A 19,029-nucleotide genomic window follows, 5' to 3' on the forward strand; every position below is an offset into this window, starting at 1 on the left:
AAATAGTTACAGTGTCTGATTGTTTTATATTTTCCTCACTGAAAAATTAAAAATGCAGCATTATTATAATTATTGTGCTAAGAAGGAGCACCCAAACGTTAGAAGCATGTACAAATTTTTACAAAAGAGGTTGAAGTAATTGGGGTGTATTACTGGTTGGTTGAGCTTCTCTATCATGTCTTTGTTATGATTTCAGCAAAAATAAGTTGTAAAAGAGCAGTCAGTAAATTCATGTCTCCCCTATAATAATAGTATATGTAGACATGTCTACTTCATTAATTGACACTTTATTTTATTTACATGCTTCTTCCTTTTGGTAATTGATAATATATACATGCACACATTTTCTATGTTGCTGTTTCCAAATATTCAAAAGATTCAAAGAAACTTTATTGTCATTTAGGGCCACACAAGTGCAGCCTATATGAAATTACAAATGTCAGCTCACAAGAGAAATGCAGTGCAAATAATATAGATGCAGTAGTATCTGAGAATAACATATGAAAGAAAATAACACGTATGACACATATTCCAGGTTACATAGCAGAAATTAATTTTTCTTCCATTGGGCATCAGCAGTTACCATGTGTCAGTAAATACATTTTAAGTAGGATATTATACAATAGAGAAACAAGAAAATGTTATTTCAGAATACAAAGAAACCTTATTCCGTTGTTAGTGAAAGCAACAGTAATTTTGTATACACTTTAAAATAGAGAAAGCATAAAAATAAATAATCATGTACTCCTAAAAATAAAATATGTAAGGAAAAGATATGCATAGAGTAGGATTTGAAAGCATAAACTTTGCCATTCAGGTCTAAGTTCAGTAACAGTATATAATCAAAGCCTGCTTGTGCAGTCAGACTACTAGGTCGTAGTTGGCAGACCATCCATTCCCTGTTGGTAAGATCATTGTGGCTCATTCATGCCAGATTGATATTAGGAGTACCAGTGGAGGTGTCATCATCCACAAGGAGGAGCAGGATTTGCATTTTTAGGTCCTTCAGTCAGTGACTTTTACAACATCCATGGCTTTTGCAGGCTCCACTATTACTGTTTGCCTTGCTTAAGGGTGCACACATATTGTGTTCACATAGCAACCTTTAACCTAAGCAACAAGTCACTATATAGCATGATCCCAGTAGGTTCATACTGTGGCTGGAAAACCTTCATCCCTGTAGGTGTTACCAGTATAGCATGCCAGAGCCATCTCCCACCCTTCCCAGAATGGGCAAGTTGGTATCAGACACTGACTGCCATCCTCCCCTGCCCAGCTGCCCAGCATGTAAACCACTGTTTCAACAGGGACCCTCTATGTTAAATTTAGCCAGGGCTTTATCCATTAATGCAGTGGGGTGTGGTCCAGTACACTGGATGTGTTAAAGAAGTCATGTAAACATTACATATGAAGATTCTTTATGAATAAGAACTTATGCTACATGTGTATAGTAATGCACCCTGGCATTTTTTTTTCTAGTAAATGCTTTAAGGAAAATTAGACCAGCCAATAGCTGGCCACCACCTCCCTACCCACATGATTTAACAAAAACAGTCCTATTGTGTTGAAGGTAATCTTAGAATGATGTGAAGGAACCTCCCTACCCACAAGATTTAACAAAAACAGTAATGTTGTATTGGAGGTAGTCTTAGAATGATGGGAAGGAACCTAGAGAAACCGTTTTCATGTCCATTCTGTCACTGTAGACCTCACATTGGTGAATCATGGCTTGCGCTCAGAAAAGAAAGTTCTTAATTTGTAAAAAATGTTCTAGTAGTCTGCATTTGCATGCTCACAATGCTTACTTTCAGTGTTTAAGAATAAAGTTTTACAAAATATTTACATAAAAGTGCAAATGCATTTCATGGATTTATGGTAGCAGTGTCAGTGATACAACAGGTAGCACATTCACCTTTGGTTTGGAAGACCAGAAGGATGAGGGTGGGTGCTCTTCCCCACAAGGGGTGATTAGACTGCTGACAGTGCAGTGCAGCATTAAGGGGGTGCTGCACTCCTGAGTGTGTCATACTTCAGATGAGCTGTTAAGCTGATGCCCCACTTGCCTGTGTTTGTGATAGCTCAGGTGGATGTTAAGATACCATGGCATCTATCAAACAGAGAAGGGGAATTTCCCAGTGCTCTAACCAAATTTCCTGTAGCGGTATAAACACCATCTAGCTCTGTCCTGAAAAGAGGCCTCCAGCGTTGTGGATCAAACCAGGCCAACAAAGGGTGGGTAGCTAGATAGACAGATGGATGGATAGATAGATAGATAGATAGATAGATAGATAGATAGATAGATAGATAGATAGATAGATAGATAGATAGATAGATAGATAGATAGAGAGATAGACAGACAGGCAGATAAATTAGATAGATAGATAGATAGATAGATAGATAGATAGATAGATAGATAGATAGATAGATAGATAGATAGATTATTTCATTTTCCATTTTGCAAACCATGTAACTGTAGTTTCTGAGCTTGTCGTATACAAACCACATGATAGAAGGCATGTAACCCCCATAATTCCCAGTCAGTGGTAATTTCCAATCCCTTGTTCCCTCCATTTCCATTTCCACAACTGCATCTGAGTAGTAAGATCAATGGTTTCCCTGATGTCGAGATCTTACCTATTATTTTGTACTTGCCATCCCATAGCAACGTGGTAGATTTGTGGAAGGGCACCCAGTGAGTTTTAACTCATTTTCAGTTTCAACAAACTGTAATCTGCATCCTGTAGCATGCCTGAAGTTTATTTGTTTTAACTCATTTTCAGTTTCAGCAAGCTGTAATCTGCATTCTGTAGCATGCCTGAAGTTTATTTGTTTTAACTCATTTTCAGTTTCAGCAAGCTGTAATCTGCATTCTGTAGCATGCCTGACGTTTATTTGTTTTAACTCATTTTCAGTTTCAGCATGCTGTAATCTGCATCCTGTAGCATGCCTGAAGTTTATTTGTTTTAACTCATTTTCACTTTCAGCATGCTGTAATCTGCATTCTGTAGCATGCCTGAAGTTTATTTGTTTTAACTCATTTTCAGTTTCAGCATGCTGTAATCTGCATCCTGTAGCATGCCTGAAGTTTATTTGTTTTAACTCATTTTCAGTTTCAGCATGCTGTAATCTGCATCCTGTAGCATGCCTGAAGTTTATTTGTTTTAACTCATTTTCAGTTTCAGCAAGCTGTAATCTGCATCCTGTAGCATGCCTGAAGTTTATTTGTTTTAACTCATTTTCAGTTTCAGCAAGCTGTAATCTGCATCCTGTAGCATGCCTGAAGTTTATTTGTTTTAACTCATTTTCAGTTTCAGCAAGCTGTAATCTGCATCCTGTAGCATGCCTGAAGTTTATTTGTTTGCTTTACTTCACTTGGCTACTGACTGAGGTCTTTATTCCCATGCTGTACCAATGATTTTTAGGCCTAAGAAAAAGTTGTAACCCCCTTAAAAAGCATTCCATGAGCATGATAAACAGGATCTAGTTCATTTGATCGATGAAACAAATTGTCAAAACCTATATAGTTGAGACCATATGGGCGACTATTTAGTTCATGGATCAACTTTAAAACAGACAAACAACTCCCTCAAGCAACACAAACAATGTTTTTGCAGGGGAGGCAATACCCCTGCACCACCCCACTCCCTCTGCTAATTATATATATACCAATGCCGAGATCGAACTACAATGGGGAAAAGGGCAAATTTCCTGATTCCAACTGTACCACGATCTCGGTCAGAATGGTTCAACAAACTAAACTGTAAACTTTATGGTCTTGACCATGAGTTTCAACAATCTGGTTTGTCAATCAAATGAAGGGAACCCTGATAAACCATATTAGTGTCAAACAGTCGTATAGTAAATATGATAGTTACATCATTGGTCCAAAGCACTTAACACTTTTTGGCTTTCACATCACTTCTTTTCATTTTTACTTTCTGATTCTATACTAGGGCTGAATAAGCTCAAGTGGCATCTTTTCTGTGGTGTGCTCACTGTATCTGTTATGATTATTATGTTGTTGTGAACTGACATGGTGGGCCTTGGGACCTCAGACTGTTTTCCTGGAAACATACAGGATGATACTAATCTGTGGAGTTGCAATGAATGTGGGAGTTATCACGGATGAGAGACAGTGGTTGCTTTCTGACATAATATGTATTCTCATTACCTTTTTACTGTCTACTTGTTTGTTATTGTGTGTCAAAGGTCAGTAGGCCCTTTGGTAAGATAGTACGTCACTAAGGGTCAGTAGGGAAATCTGGTAACATGTTACTTCACTCATGGGTCATCTTATAACTGCACCATGCACACCATAATGGATTATACCCCCAGAAGGACATGATACCAATACCCCAGAAGGACATGATACCAATACCACAGAGCATTTCTCCCCCTGGTGCAGAACCCCTTCTCTTGTCTGTAGTCCACCATTACTGCATGGAGTAATCTCTCATTGCTGTAGCAATAGATATAACATTTTTCTGTTACTGCATGAAGTAATCATTCATTGCTGTTCCTGTCACTGTATTATTTTTTTCCATTACTGCATGGAGTAATCACTCATTGCTGTAGCAGTAGCTGTATTATTTTTCCAGTACTGCATGGTCAGAGAAATCATGTGGAATCAAAGCTTGGCTACAGGTTGTAAAAATTGTACTATTGGTACTTCTTAAAAAAATAGCCTGGATAATCAAAGTCTGGCCTTTCTGTTGAAAATTGTGAGTCTGCTATTAATGTATTTTTAGACAATACTTAACAATATTAGGTTCACTTGTCATGCAAATATAGGATATTCATTACAGGCAGATTACTTCACATATAACTGATATCTAAGGATATGGAAAATGTATGGGTAACAATTGCTGTGCCTTAAGCTTTTTTTTTTTTTTTTTTAACACAGCATGAGTATCAGTGTGCCTTAAGGATATGGAAAATGTATGGGTAACAATTGCTGTGCCTTAAGCTTTTTTTTTTTTTTAACACAGCATGAGTATCAGTGTGCCTTAAGCTGTGTATTTTTTTTACATAGCAGATTCTCGTAAATGAGTCAGTAGCTAGCCCATCATGTGTATCTTTATTTTTCACCTTAGAACATAATGGTTCTTTTTAGCATAAAGTTGTTTATTCAGTTTGCTGTTCTCTCTGTCTGTTCACCTTCCAGCACTTTAACCACTGTAGTTGTTGAAGCACATCTCCTGTCATGAAACTGGTATTAGTCCCTGGGACTCATCATGGTCAGACTCAGTCACACCAGTGTTATTTTCATCATTCAGGCTTTCTTTTGCTTCAAGGGACATGTGTTTCCCTTTGTAGTTCTATACAGTCAAGTCATTTTATTTGTTTAATTAACTAGCATATATTTCAATCAGATGTCAAGATCAAACTTTAAATGCCTCAAAAACTACTGGATTTGTCAAAAGAATATTTTTCAGTCCCCTAAAGGGGAAAAATCAGCTGCATAACATGAATCTTCATTAATTCTGTTTGTATTTTTGCAAACTGATTCTGGTATGACTACACATCTATTATTTGACTTTTATTAGAAATAAAGAAAAATAATATTGTAGGAACTGATTCCCTCAAATTTAGTCAGGTAAATATCTGTATTGGTATGTTTATAAAAGAGTTTTTAAAGTATTAGAATTATTCAAGACTGATAAAATTATAGGCATTTTTTTTTATTTTGTGGTATAGACATTTAAAACAAATGGACTTGATAAAAGTAATCAACAGCATTAAATGTAATGCTATGTTTTTATGTTTAATAAGTGAAAATATATGTATTTATTTATGATGTCACTCTGTTTCTTCCTTGTGATTGACAGCTTACTGAGTGTTTTCCCTATAAAATGTATTATAATAATGTGAAACTGTCAAATCTCCCGGGTTTTTCTCTTAAAGAAATACAGTTGTTTTTTATTGTTTTATAAACAGAAGTTATTTATAATTTATATATGATCATAACTCAGCTTCTGAATAAAAAGGTCAGTAAATTAATTTGTTTTTGTCACTGAATTGGGTGTTTCAGTAATCCAGAATACAAGGATACTCCAATGGATATTGCACAACTTCCACACCTACCAGAGAAAACCTCTGAATCCTCAGAGACGTCTGATTCTGAATCTGATTCTAAAGACAACTCAGGTAATGCATAGCTATAAAAAAAAATTCAGACACTAATGATGAAAAGTGCTACTTTGTAAATCTTCAGCATAATCCTTCAAACAGGTTTATGGTGAGAAAACAATATTTCCTTTGTAGCACTGTTTACTTTTGAGACGTAGGCTGCATTAGTAACAATATTTCCTTTGTAGCACTCTTTACTTTTGAGACGTAGGCTGCATTAGTAACAATATTTCCTTTGTAGCACTCTTTACTTTTGAGAAGTAGGCTGCATTAGTAACAATATTTCCTTTGTAGCACTGTTTACTTTTGAGACGTAGGCTGCATTAGTAACAATATTTCCTTTGTAGCACTGTTTACTTTTGAGACGTAGGCTGCATTAGTAACAATATTTCCTTTGTAGCACTCTTTACTTTTGAGACGTAGGCTGCTTTAGTAACAATATTTCCTTTGTAGCACTCTTTACTTTTGAGAAGTAGGCTGCTTTAGTAACAGTATTTCCTTTGCAGCACTCTTTACTTTTGAAAAGTAGGCTGCATTAGTAACAATATTTCCTTTGTAGCACTGTTTACTTTTGAGACGTAGGCTGCATTAGTAACAATATTTCCTTTGTAGCACTGTTTACTTTTGAGAAGTAGGCTGCTTTAGTAACAGTATTTCCTTTGCAGCACTGTTTACTTTTGAGACGTAGGCTGCATTAGTAACAATATTTCCTTTGTAGCACTGTTTACTTTTGAGACGTAGGCTGCATTAGTAACAATATTTCCTTTGTAGCACTGTTTACTTTTGAGAAGTAGGCTGCTTTAGTAACAATATTTCCTTTGTAGCACTCTTTACTTTTGAGACGTAGGCTGCTTTAGTAACAGTATTTCCTTTGTATGACTGTTTACTTTTGAGAAGTAGGCTGCTTTACTTTCAGATACCAGACCTACAAGAGTATTAGCAGAAGACAAATGAATCAGTAGAAAATAGTCAGACATGGAATACACAGATTATTTGCAAAGTTAGTACTATGAAACCCATAATGTTCCTGTCATGTTGTAAAGGGAAATAAAATGCCTTCAGCCCTAACACTAAAGCTACACTGAATACAGAGCCTGGTTACTGTGCAGCAAAGGCACAAATGTGCAGACAACATCATCTTCTTGTGGCTGTTCCCGTTAGGGGTCGCCACAGCAGATCATCTGTTTCCATTTCTTTCTGTCATCTGCATCTTGCTCTGTCACACCAACCACCTGCATGTCCTCTCTCACCACATCCATAAACATTATCTTAGGCCTTCCTCTTTTCCTGTTACTTGGTAGCTTCATTCTTAGCATCTTTTGCCCAATATGCTCAGCATCCCTCCTCAGCACATGTGCAAACAATGCAATATTGCCTCTCTGGCTTTGTCTCCAAACCTTCCAACCTGGGCTGACCCTCTAATATACTTATTCCTAATCCTGTCCAGCCTAGTCACACCCAGTGCAAATCTTAACATCTTTAACTCTGCCACGTCCAGCTCTAAATCCTGCCTTTTTGTCAATGCCACTGTCTCCAACCCATATAACATAGCTGGTCTCACTACCCTCTTGTAGACCTTCCCTTTCACTCTTACTGGTACTCGTCTGTCACAAATCACTCTTGACACTCTTCTCCACCCACTCCATCTTGCCTGTACTCTCACCTCTCTTCCACACTCACCATTACTCTGAACTATTGATCCCAAGTATTTAAACTCATCCACCTTCACCACATCTACTCCTTGCATCCTCACCATTCCTATATCCTCCCTCTCATTCACACACACATATTCTGTCTTAGTCCTGCTGACCTTCATTCCTCTTCTCTCTAGAGCATATCTCCACCTCTCCAGGGTCTCCTCCACCTGTTCCCTACTCTCACTACAGATCACAATGTCATCTGCAAACATCATAGTCCACAGGGACTCCTGTCTGATCTCGTCTGTCAACCTATCCCTCACCATTGCAAATAAGAAAGGGCTCAGAGCTGATCCTTGATGTAATCCCACCTCCACCTTTAATGCATCCGGCACTCCCCCGCAGACCTCACTGCTGTCACACTACCCTCGTACATATCCTGTACCACTCTTACATACTTCTCTGACACTCCCGACTTCCTGATACAGTACCACAACTCATCTCTAGGCACCCTATATTATGCTTTCTCTAAGTCCACAAAGACACAATGCAACTCCTTCTGACCTTCTCTGTACTTTTCCATCAAAAACCTCATAGCAAACATCGCATCTGTAGTGCTCTTTCCTGGCATGAAACCATACTGCTGATCACTAATCATCATGTCCCTTCTTAACCTAGCTTCCACTACTCTTTCCCATAACGTCATGCTGTGACTGATCAATTTAATCCCTCTGTAGTTACTACAGCTCTGCACATCACCCTTATTCTTAAAAATCTGTACCAAAACACTTTTTCTCCATTCCTCAGGCATCCTCTCACTTTCCAAGATTTCATTAAACAATCTGGGTAGAAACTCCACTGCCATTCCACCTAAACACCTCCATGCTTCCATAGGAATGTAATCTTGACCAACAGCCTTTCCATTCTTCATCCTCTTCATAGCTATTCTTACTTCCTCCTTGCTAATCCATTGCACTTCATGATTTACTATCCCTACATCATCCAACCTTCTCTCCCTCGCATTCTCTTCATTCATCAACCCCTCAAAGCACTCTTTCCATCTGCTTAACACACTCTCCTCGCTTGTGAGTATGTTTCTCTCATTATCCTTTATCACCTTTACCTGCTGCACATCTTTCCTAGCTCAGTCCCTCTGTCTAGCCAATTGATACAGGTCCTTTTCTCCCTCCTTAGTGTCCACCCTTTCATACAACTCTTCATATGCCTTATCCTTAGCCTTCACCACCTCTCTCTTTGCCATGCACCTAATCTCCTTATACTCCTGTCTACTTTCTTCATCTCTCTGACAATCCCACTTCTTCTTTGCCAACCTCTTTCTCTGTATACTCTCCTGTACTTCCTCATTCCACCACCATGTCTCCTTGTCATCCTTCCTCTGTCTAGATGTCATACCAAGCACTTTTCTAGCCGTCTCCCTTACTAGCTCTGCTGTAGTTATCCAGCTATTTGATAACTCTTCACTGCCACCCAGTGCCTGTCTTAACACTTCCCTGAACTCCACCTCACAATTACCCTTTTTAAATTTCCACCATTTGATCCTTAGTGCTGCCCTTACACTCCTCCTCCTCTTCTTGATCACCAACATCATCCTACAAACCACCATCCTATGCTGCTTAACTACACTTTTCCCGGTCACCACTTTACAGTCTCCAGTCTCCTTCAAACTGGCCCTCCTACATAAGAGATAATCCACCTGTGTGCATCTTCTTCCACTCTTATATGTCACCCTATGCTCCTCCCTCTTGTTAAAATACGTATTCACCACAGCCATCTCCATCCTTTTCACAAAATCCACTCCCATCTGACCTTCTGCATTCCTTTGCTTAACACCATACCTACTTATCACTTCCTCATCCCCTCTGTTCCCTTCACCAACTTGCCCATTGAAATCTGATCCAATCACCACTCTCTCACCCTTGGGTACAGTCATCACCACTTCATCCAACTTACTCCAGAATTCTTCTTTCTCATCCATCGCATACCCAACTTCTGGAGCATATGCACTAACATCATTCATCATTACACCATCAATTTCCAGCTTCATAAACATCACTCTATCTGACACTCTTTTCACCTCCAAAACACTCTCAGCATACTGTTCCTTCAGAACAACTCCTATGCCATTCCTCCTCCTATTCACACCATGATAAAACAATTTGAACCCACCTCCGATACAGCTAGCCTTACTCCCCTTCCATCTGGTCTCTTGCACACACAATATACCAACCTTCCTTCTGTCCATCATATCGGCTAGCTCTCTTCCTATACCAGTCATACTGCCAACATTCAAAGTTCTGACCCTCACTACCACGGTCCTAGCCTTTCTCCTCTCTTCCTGCCTTCGGCCATGCCTTCCCCCTCTTCTCCTCCTTCAGCCAACAGTAGCCCAATTTTCACCAGCACCTTGTTGGCTAACAGTACTGGTAGCGGTCATTGTTAACCCAGGCCTCGACCAATCTGGTATGTAAATATTTACTGCTGTCTGCATGAATGATTTGGTGAGGTTTTATGCCGGATGCCCTTCCTGACGCAACCCTCCCCATTTATCCGGGCTTGGGACCGGCACAAAGAAATGCACTGGCTTGTGCATCCCCAGTGGCTGGGTTAGACAAAGGAAAGAAAAAATAAATGGTGATGTAATCCACCATTATTGGTGTCAGATATGGCATCTGTAGCCTGCAGATTACCAGACTACTGTGGAATAGTAACAGGTACTTAGAACTGTACATTTGAAGGGGTGGAGAAAGGAACAGGAAGACATAGCAAGAAAAGTTTTTTTTTTCTGAATGACAAAAGAAGTGGTGCATTAATATTAACAGATTACTCACTAAACTTGGTATTTTAGTGAATTGCTATAGAAAATGTAAACAGATTTAATAACCTGCCTCACAAACTGCTCTCAAGACTGCATTTCTTGCCACACAGCTTTCTGGAGAACGGGATCTGCTGTATGGGCATGGTAGTTGCATTGCAAAGTGCAGTATATTCCAAGACAAGTCACATATGGCTAATGTAAAACAATGATGCCTATATTTGTAAATAAGACATGATAGTCTACATTATATAGTTCACAGACACATATGCCCATGATATTGGTAATATTTGTAGCTTAAAGCTCATATTCATTCTTTTTTCTCTGTCATGTAGCTGTAAAGCATAGTACACATGAAGCACTTCTGTGACCCTATTAGGGCATTTTTATCTTCCTTTTACCTGATCTACACTTATACCTAGTCTGCAAGTCTTGTTACCTAACAGCTATGATCTTTCCTCTGTAATCGATCACTGTGCACTGCAGCGTCTAATGCCCTGTAAAACATTAAAAACTAATACCCCAAGAGTAATACTCTGGGTCCCACACCATCCCACCAGACCCTGTGATTATAGACAAATTAACATTCCCTGATTGATTATGTCTTCAGTTTCCCAGTCCGTGTAGATTATTACTTTGAGATGCGGCTTGGGATGAGCATTCTGTTTATTACAGGAATCGAGAAATGAGATGGGACAGACATTAGTTGTGAACCACTCAACGGTTGTAGTATAAAAATATATAATCACTAGGATCCTGAATTACAGGACTAACTGTTCAGCCTGGTACTAGTAAAGGTGACTCTCCTGAATACATAATTACCAACTCCATATTACACTGATGCACCATACAACTACAGAGCACAATGTCAATACACTGACATGCACAAATACACACACACACACACACACACACACACACACACACACACACACACACACACACACACACATGCAAACTCACAATTACTCATATACACACACACAGACACACACACACACACACACACACACACACACACACACACACACACACACACACACACACACACACACACACACACACACACACACACACATACAAAATCCCCATGTTTTCCAGTTACTTTAGAAAGCACATGTACAAATGTGGTTAAAAAAAGAATTGCTCACAACTGAATTTATGCTTCAACATCAGTCATACATAAATTAGTGATGTGATACAAAGAAGTCATGTAGTTCACAGAAATAATAGTAAATCATGCCCCCATCCCTACAAATAAAAAGTGAACAAATAACCTGCCATTACTAAAATAAGACTGCATCCATGTCTTTTGTTGAGAGAAAAGATAAAAATTAATAGGCAAAAAAATAGTTTCTAATTATTCACATCTCCACAATGCCTCACTTAAAGTCATAACACATGTATGTATCAGAGATTCCATTTGTCTAGCTCTAAGAAACCAGCATACCATAGCCAAAATGCCCATCAAACTTAAATAGCTAAATAAAGTTAAGAACACTTCTACAAAGGCCCTACCTTTGACACAGATACATCACTAAGCAGGAAGTAACTTAAAACTAAACTGCAGATTTGTCACACCGAAATAATGTCTGGGATTTGTGAAGGGCTTATACCAGGATCTCATGGGACTAGTTGTGGTATAAGGCAGGAGCTTCTGTTGTCAGAAAAGTGGAAAATGTCTGCCTTTCTGCACTAAACAGAAATGTTAAGTACAGTGGGGGTGATAAATAAATGTCTAGTTAAGTTAGACTTTCAGTATTCTGTGAGGTCATTAAAAGATCTGAACTTTTTTATTAATAACTTAAAAGTCATCTAAAGAAAATGATGTCCTTGCTGTTTTGGCAAGTTTCAGTGAATTAATCCTTCTAGTGTCTCCCTGGTGCAGATACTAGTACACTGTGTATGATATCGCTTATTTTCTTATGAATGCATATTTTGATATTTTTTCATCAATATGTACTTTGAGTGTTTGGAAGTATTTTAACTTAGTGTTTTTGCATAGTGTTATATAGTTCATCCATTATCTCTTGTTGTAACACTTGAGTTCTCATTCAAAAGCAAAGATTTATGGGCATCAAACTGCTGACAGAAAGTAAAAAAGCAGCCTGGCACACGTGATGATGTAATGATGGTGTATTGCTCAATGTAATATAGGTGAGCAATCATATCAGCATTACAGGTACTGTCAGCACACATAGATGAACATTTGTAAAAATTATGCAACAGCATATACCATTGTGCAGTACATTGCATACAAGCACACTGCCACAACCACACATGGCCCGCCCACCACACAGTGATGTTGGGGAGCTCTTGCCAGTGAATTGTGAACATCCCCCTAATGTCATATATGCAAATGATTTCATCTCCGCAGTCATGGCCAATTGGCTACAAAATTTTAATGAAACATTATTGCCAGTTACCAAGGAGGCCTGTGTACTGCAATGTTCTGCCAAAGGCAACAACTTTAAAACATGTTATTAGTTAGGGGGCACAAACAAGTGTCCAGTGTTGTACTAAAGTTATTCTTGTTGGGGGCTGCGCCCTCCACAACCCCCGCTAATTATATATACCAACTCTGAGGTTGCACTACAGTGGGAAAGGGCAGGCTTCCCTACATCTACATTACTGGTAAGTAAGTATTTGGTAACACTTCCTTTATGTTAGCCAAGTATTACCATTTAATGAAAATCATTACATTGATATGGCCATTCGATTAAGGGAAAATTTGACAGTTAATATTCAATGAACAGCCGTTAGATGAATGTGTCACAGTGGTGCAGCGGTTAGACTTGTCACCTCATAGCAAGATGTTCTCTGGTTCGATTATCAGTTGGAATACCTTTTGTTCAGATTCTACATAAATTCCCCATAACTTACAACATTGTATATTATGGAAAGCTTTATGTAATCACCTATCATAATTTTTACCTTACCTTTTCCACTTATGTTATCATCCACCAACTCCCTAATTATCATTAATAATTCCTGACAACCTCTGCCTCTTCCATGAATATCATTATCATATAAAATCTTATTCATTATGTTTTCCATTGCCTTCCGAATTATTTTCCTAAAAATGTTATAATCTGTATTATCCATTACTACTGGTCTCCAATTCCCTATGTCATGCTTATCTCCTTTTTTCCATATAAATTTCATTACCACTCTACATAATTCTTTATACCTAAATCTTTCTCCTAACCATTCATGTAATACTTTCAAAAAACATTTATTTTGTCATGATTTGAAGTTATTATACATTTAATACACCATGCCATCTGTACCTGCTGCTGACTCTATGTTCACCATTCCTAATATTCTATTCAGTGTTTCCCATCTCTCCATTTTAGATGAACATTTCGCTTGAAACATTTCCTTCCTATATTCAGCCACTACTGCCATTATTTTATCTTGTGCAGTTTGCCTCTTATCTAACTTATCGTTTAATTCTCTCATTATTGTGTAATTTTCATTAACTAACTTACTTAAATATGGTGCTATTGCTTCCTTCTTTTCTTGCACTCATTATATTTCTGTTTGTACAACAAATGTTTTAATTTTTGCCTGATTTAAATCTTGCAGTTTATTTTCTTTATAAAAATATTCCCTATTATTATTTTCCATTGTTATGATGATTATTTTCTTATAATTGCCCTTATTTCTTTTTACATCCCACTCCCATTGCATATAATAGTTCACATATTTTTCTTTAATGGCTATCCACTATTCTGACCATCCAAGATAAAATGTTCATATATATATATATATATATATATATATATATGTGTGTGATCTTTTCAAAATCCCAATGCAAAAAGATTAATTTTTAATCCTATTTCCTCCTCATTTATTCTCTTTATCATCTTTCCTATCTTTATGTGTCCTTCCTAGCCTTTTATTTCTATCCAGATAGCCAGATGATCTGAAATTCCAGTTTCTAAAACTCCTTCCTTAATTCCTTCTACTCCCTGAGATAGTAAAACATAATCTATTTCTGTTCTATGCTCTCCCCTTCTGTAAGTCCATCTGTTAAATATCCATACATGTAAATTACCATATTTTATTATCTCTAAGACTTTATCCACATTACTTCCCCTTCTCTTTCTATTTCTCAAGCAGTAATTAAAATATCCTACAACTATAATGTCCATATTTATTGCTACATAATCAAAATATATTGAAATCTAATTTCTCTATTTTTACTTTTAACATAATCATAACTTGCTATTAATCTATATGCCCATTCTTTCCATCTTATTTCCAAAATTGTTATTCTTTCCATTTCTACCAACATCAAATCCAGTATTTTTACTGTTTTCTTTAACAATATTCCTATTCCTGAACATATATCCTTACCTAGAGTACAAACAATATCAGTACCCAATAGTTGCTCAGTTTGCAACCGTTATAATGTGGTTAAAGCTCTTATATCTTCTACAACTATTATATGCATATCACGTTTCCTAAACCATTCCAAAATACCTAGCCTCCTGTTTAAACTTTTCAAACTGTTTACATTCATTCCTAATATTTTACATCTAGATTTTCAAAAATAAATATGATACAAAGTGCTAGTTTTGTTATCCCTTTCCCTTCTTTTCTTTCTTATTACTCCCTATAAATTTTGTTTTCCTTTCTCATACTCTTTTACCTATCATTAGGTTTTCCTGTAATCCAATTTATTTTCACTTCACTTATTTCTGAACCTTCTTTCTTTTCTGTCTATGTTTCTTTTACTTCCTTACTTACAAATTCCTGTTCTTCTGTCACATCTTTCAAAGCTTCATCCACTTTTACCACTTCTTGATGTGTCCTAGTCTCTCTTCCTTTTTCCTCCTTACAATCCATTAATGAATTACCTGTTTTATCACATCTAAAACATTTCAATTCACATTTCTTGCAACATGTCCAATTTTACCACATATATAACACTTTCTTTTATCACATTCATTAATTAAATAATCTGACTTTCCAAAATAAAAATGTCTTCGGATGAACCAAAACCTTACAATACCTTTTGCCCCTCCAGTATTTATTAAGCTTTGAATGTGAACAATAGAATCATTTTTCATTTTTAACACAACATTGTATTCCTACCCCTTAGTCCATAAACCTCTGTTGTCAGAAACTTTATTAATGTCCATAACATTTTGGCATATTGTGATCAAATGTCTCTTTAAAGTCTCTTTATCTGTATCAGTTCTAAATTGAATATGAACTTTCTTCTTAATTTCTCAATTAAATACTTTCAAACCATAAGAACTCCAAGATTGACAGTCTTTTCTTTTTCCATATTCCCCAAAATGTCTCCATTTCTGTCCCAGTCTCAAAAATAATGTCACAAAATGTCATTTTATTTATATAAATAAATGCCCTTATCTCCTCTGGGTTTACACCCAAGAAAAGAAATAAGTTTGTCTCATATTTTATACCTATTTCGTCCTCTGATTTGCTAAAGATTCTTACAGTAAAATACTTTTTCTTACCTCCAGTTTTATTCTATCGTTATTAATTGTCCCATTTCTATTTCTTACCATTTCTGCATATGTTTTATTGTCATTAAGGATTTCCCCCTTCTTTCTGTTTCCTGGTGTCAAATCCTGTAATTTGTCCATTACTTCACCACAGGACAAGTTCTGTCCATTCTCTGGCTCACTTTCTGAAAGCAAACCTTTTAATACATCATCCTGTAACCATCCAGACTGGAGAATTGCAACAATGCACTCCTCTCTCTCTCTCGCTCTCTCATCTCAACCACTCCACTAAATGAATGCTACTCAAATAGTAACTCCAAATTGGTGGAAGGCACAGCTGCTTCCTTCCATCTCCTAGCTCATCCTCTGACTCCAAAATATGGCTCCTCCTTCAATACCATCATCTACGCTGTCTACAAATAGCTCACTCCTCAACACAGCACTCTCTGTCTCCAATCCCATATTCTCCATATCAACAGCTTTATCAACCATCATACGGTTCCCCCCAAGCTCCTCCATGTTGTCCTCTTGCTTCTCCAGGCTGCCTGCCACTGTGCCTGAAATGGAAGCAAGAAGTGCAAGGGCCAAAGACATTCTCTCAGCAACTCCAAAATGATTATTTTTTGTTGATATATACATTACATATTATTTACATATTACATTACATCTATTTACAAATCTCTGTATATTATAAAATTCAATTTAAGCATTCTCACCACTCTTTTATCCACAGCCAAAATGTTACTTTCTCCAAAATCTTTGTCAAAGTCCATTTTCCATTGTATTTAATTTAATTTAGTCTCTCATTTCATATAGTCCATTTTCTTCACTTCTTCCTGCTTTTGTGCATCATAATAACCAGATTCTATTATGTCCATATTTATTTGCTAAATTTTTAACAAAGTTTTCACCCTATTATGTTTACATATTTATTTTCACAAATCATTAACTCTTTCACATTTCAAAAATACATGCTCAGTAGTCTCAAACTCTCCATATTTATTACATATTCTGTCTTGCTTTTTCTTTTATGGCATATTTGCCTTAAAGGCAATTTTCTAATAGACAATCTCCATAAAAAATGACATTATTTAATCTTTTTCTAGTTATTATATCTCATCATTATGTCTTTTTTCTTATCTATTTCTAAATCTTTCCATGACTCAATGCAATAAAATGCTTTCATAATATTTAAGTACCATTCCTTTCTATTTTTTTCTCACAATTATTCTTTTTTTTTTATTTGCCATAACACAGTTTTGTTTTGGTACATTTCATTTCCTCATTTGCATTTATTTTACTTCTTTTTTTAACTTCCATTCCTTCCCACAGTTCTTTATATTTATAATATAGTATCATTTCTATCAAGTTTTTATTTTCCTTTATAATTCCTTTTAATACCTTATATAAAATTATAGCTACTGTATCAAAAACTGCACAAAATAAAGAAGAAAAAAAGTTTTTTTGATGAAGTTCTTCATACAAATAAAGAATGAAAGTGTTCAACACCTGTTTGGCTTCCTTCAATGCAGTTCCACCCAAGAAGTTTAATTTTATAGAAAAAAAAAATATGCTGCATGTACTATTGGGTTTGTTAAACCCAAGCCTCTTTGCTCTTCTTTCATATATAGAATTCCTCTCTTGACTGGATTCAGTCCAGAGCCTCATATAAAAGAAAATATAATTGTCATTAATTAATTTTCATACTAAATAGGAATTGTATAAATGTTAGTAACATAAGCAATTTTGCCTATTACCATGGTGTTCAACAAGGGTCCCATTCACTTTGTCGAACTTTTACAAATTCGAATGTCATATGGTCGAAACTATATGTTCGAAATTGTAAAACTTTGAATGTTTCAACAGAGATCTCCGTAAGTGAAGATTTCCCTTTCCTGCAATGTAGTACGATCTCAGAGTTGGTATATTTAAGTAGCGGGGGGGGGGACACAGCCCCCCATGTGGGGGGTGAAGGGGGGCTTCCCCCCGCTTACAATCTTCAGGTAAGTTTTTTGTGTTTTTTATTATGTTTTCAAACTTTTAAAGTTTGAACATATGATGTTGACCATATGGTGTTCAAATTTTTAAAAGTTCGACAACGTGATATAGACTCATTTTTTTCTATATGAAAATGTATATGTTTTCCAAAAGTAGTCAGATCCTTTATTTCTTTGAGTACATTATCCCATTGTAGTTTGTATTCATTCCTTCCAAATATTATTCTTAATATATCTATATATTTTTCATTGAACTCAGTACCTCCTATCATACCTTCAAAATCAAATCCTTTACTTCTCTCTTTATTTATACTTAAATCAATTGTTTTCTTAAATGTATACTTAATTTTTCATTTACTTCTTCCATCCATACTTTATTTTTGACAATCAATACAATATTATCAACATAAGTATACATTTTTGGCAACTGTACTTCCTCCCTCATTTTGTATACACCATGAAATCACATGTTGTTAATTTCCTTTACTATATCATTCATAACTAATGAGAAAAGTACACTACTAGTTGGGCAGCCCTGCTTTAATCCACATTCTATTTTTATTTCTTTCCCAATCCAGCCATTTACGTTTAGTTTCACATAGTTCCTTTCATAAGCAGATTTTATTACTTGTAATATTTTTGCTTACATTACATGCCTGCAAAATTCCCCATAATGATTTATACTGAATATTATCATATGCTTTACGTATATCCCCTAACATAACCTTTGCCTCTACATTTTTATTTATGATATTATCAGTAAACAATTATTTATCTTATTATCCATAATAACTCTTGACTTCCTTTTCTGTTTCTTCTGAATACATTTTGGTAATATATTCTATCCATTTTTATAACCTTTTTGTTATTACACTCATAAAAACTTTATAATCTGTGTTATTCAATGTTATAGATCTACAATTTTTGATCTCCTCTTTATTTCTTTTTTTTAT

At 36.2% G+C, this 19,029-nt stretch overlaps 1 protein-coding gene across 3 annotated transcripts in view; it reads left to right on the forward strand.

Moving 5' to 3' along the window:
* NPAS3 (neuronal PAS domain protein 3) overlaps window positions 1–19,029 on the forward strand; it is a 2,415,438-nt gene that overhangs the window by 2,382,606 nt on the left and 13,803 nt on the right. For all 3 annotated transcript variants that reach the window (XM_044073889.1, XM_044073888.1, XM_044073890.1), the window contains exon 10: window positions 6,032–6,147. In XM_044073889.1, the coding sequence (XP_043929824.1) occupies window positions 6,032–6,147 (116 nt within the window). The remainder of the gene's footprint in view (window positions 1–6,031; window positions 6,148–19,029) is intronic.

This window comes from Protopterus annectens, chromosome 6.part0 (genome assembly GCF_019279795.1).
Source record: "Protopterus annectens isolate FY-2018-M chromosome 6.part0, PAN1.0, whole genome shotgun sequence".
Lineage (NCBI taxonomy): Eukaryota > Metazoa > Chordata > Ceratodontiformes > Protopteridae > Protopterus > Protopterus annectens.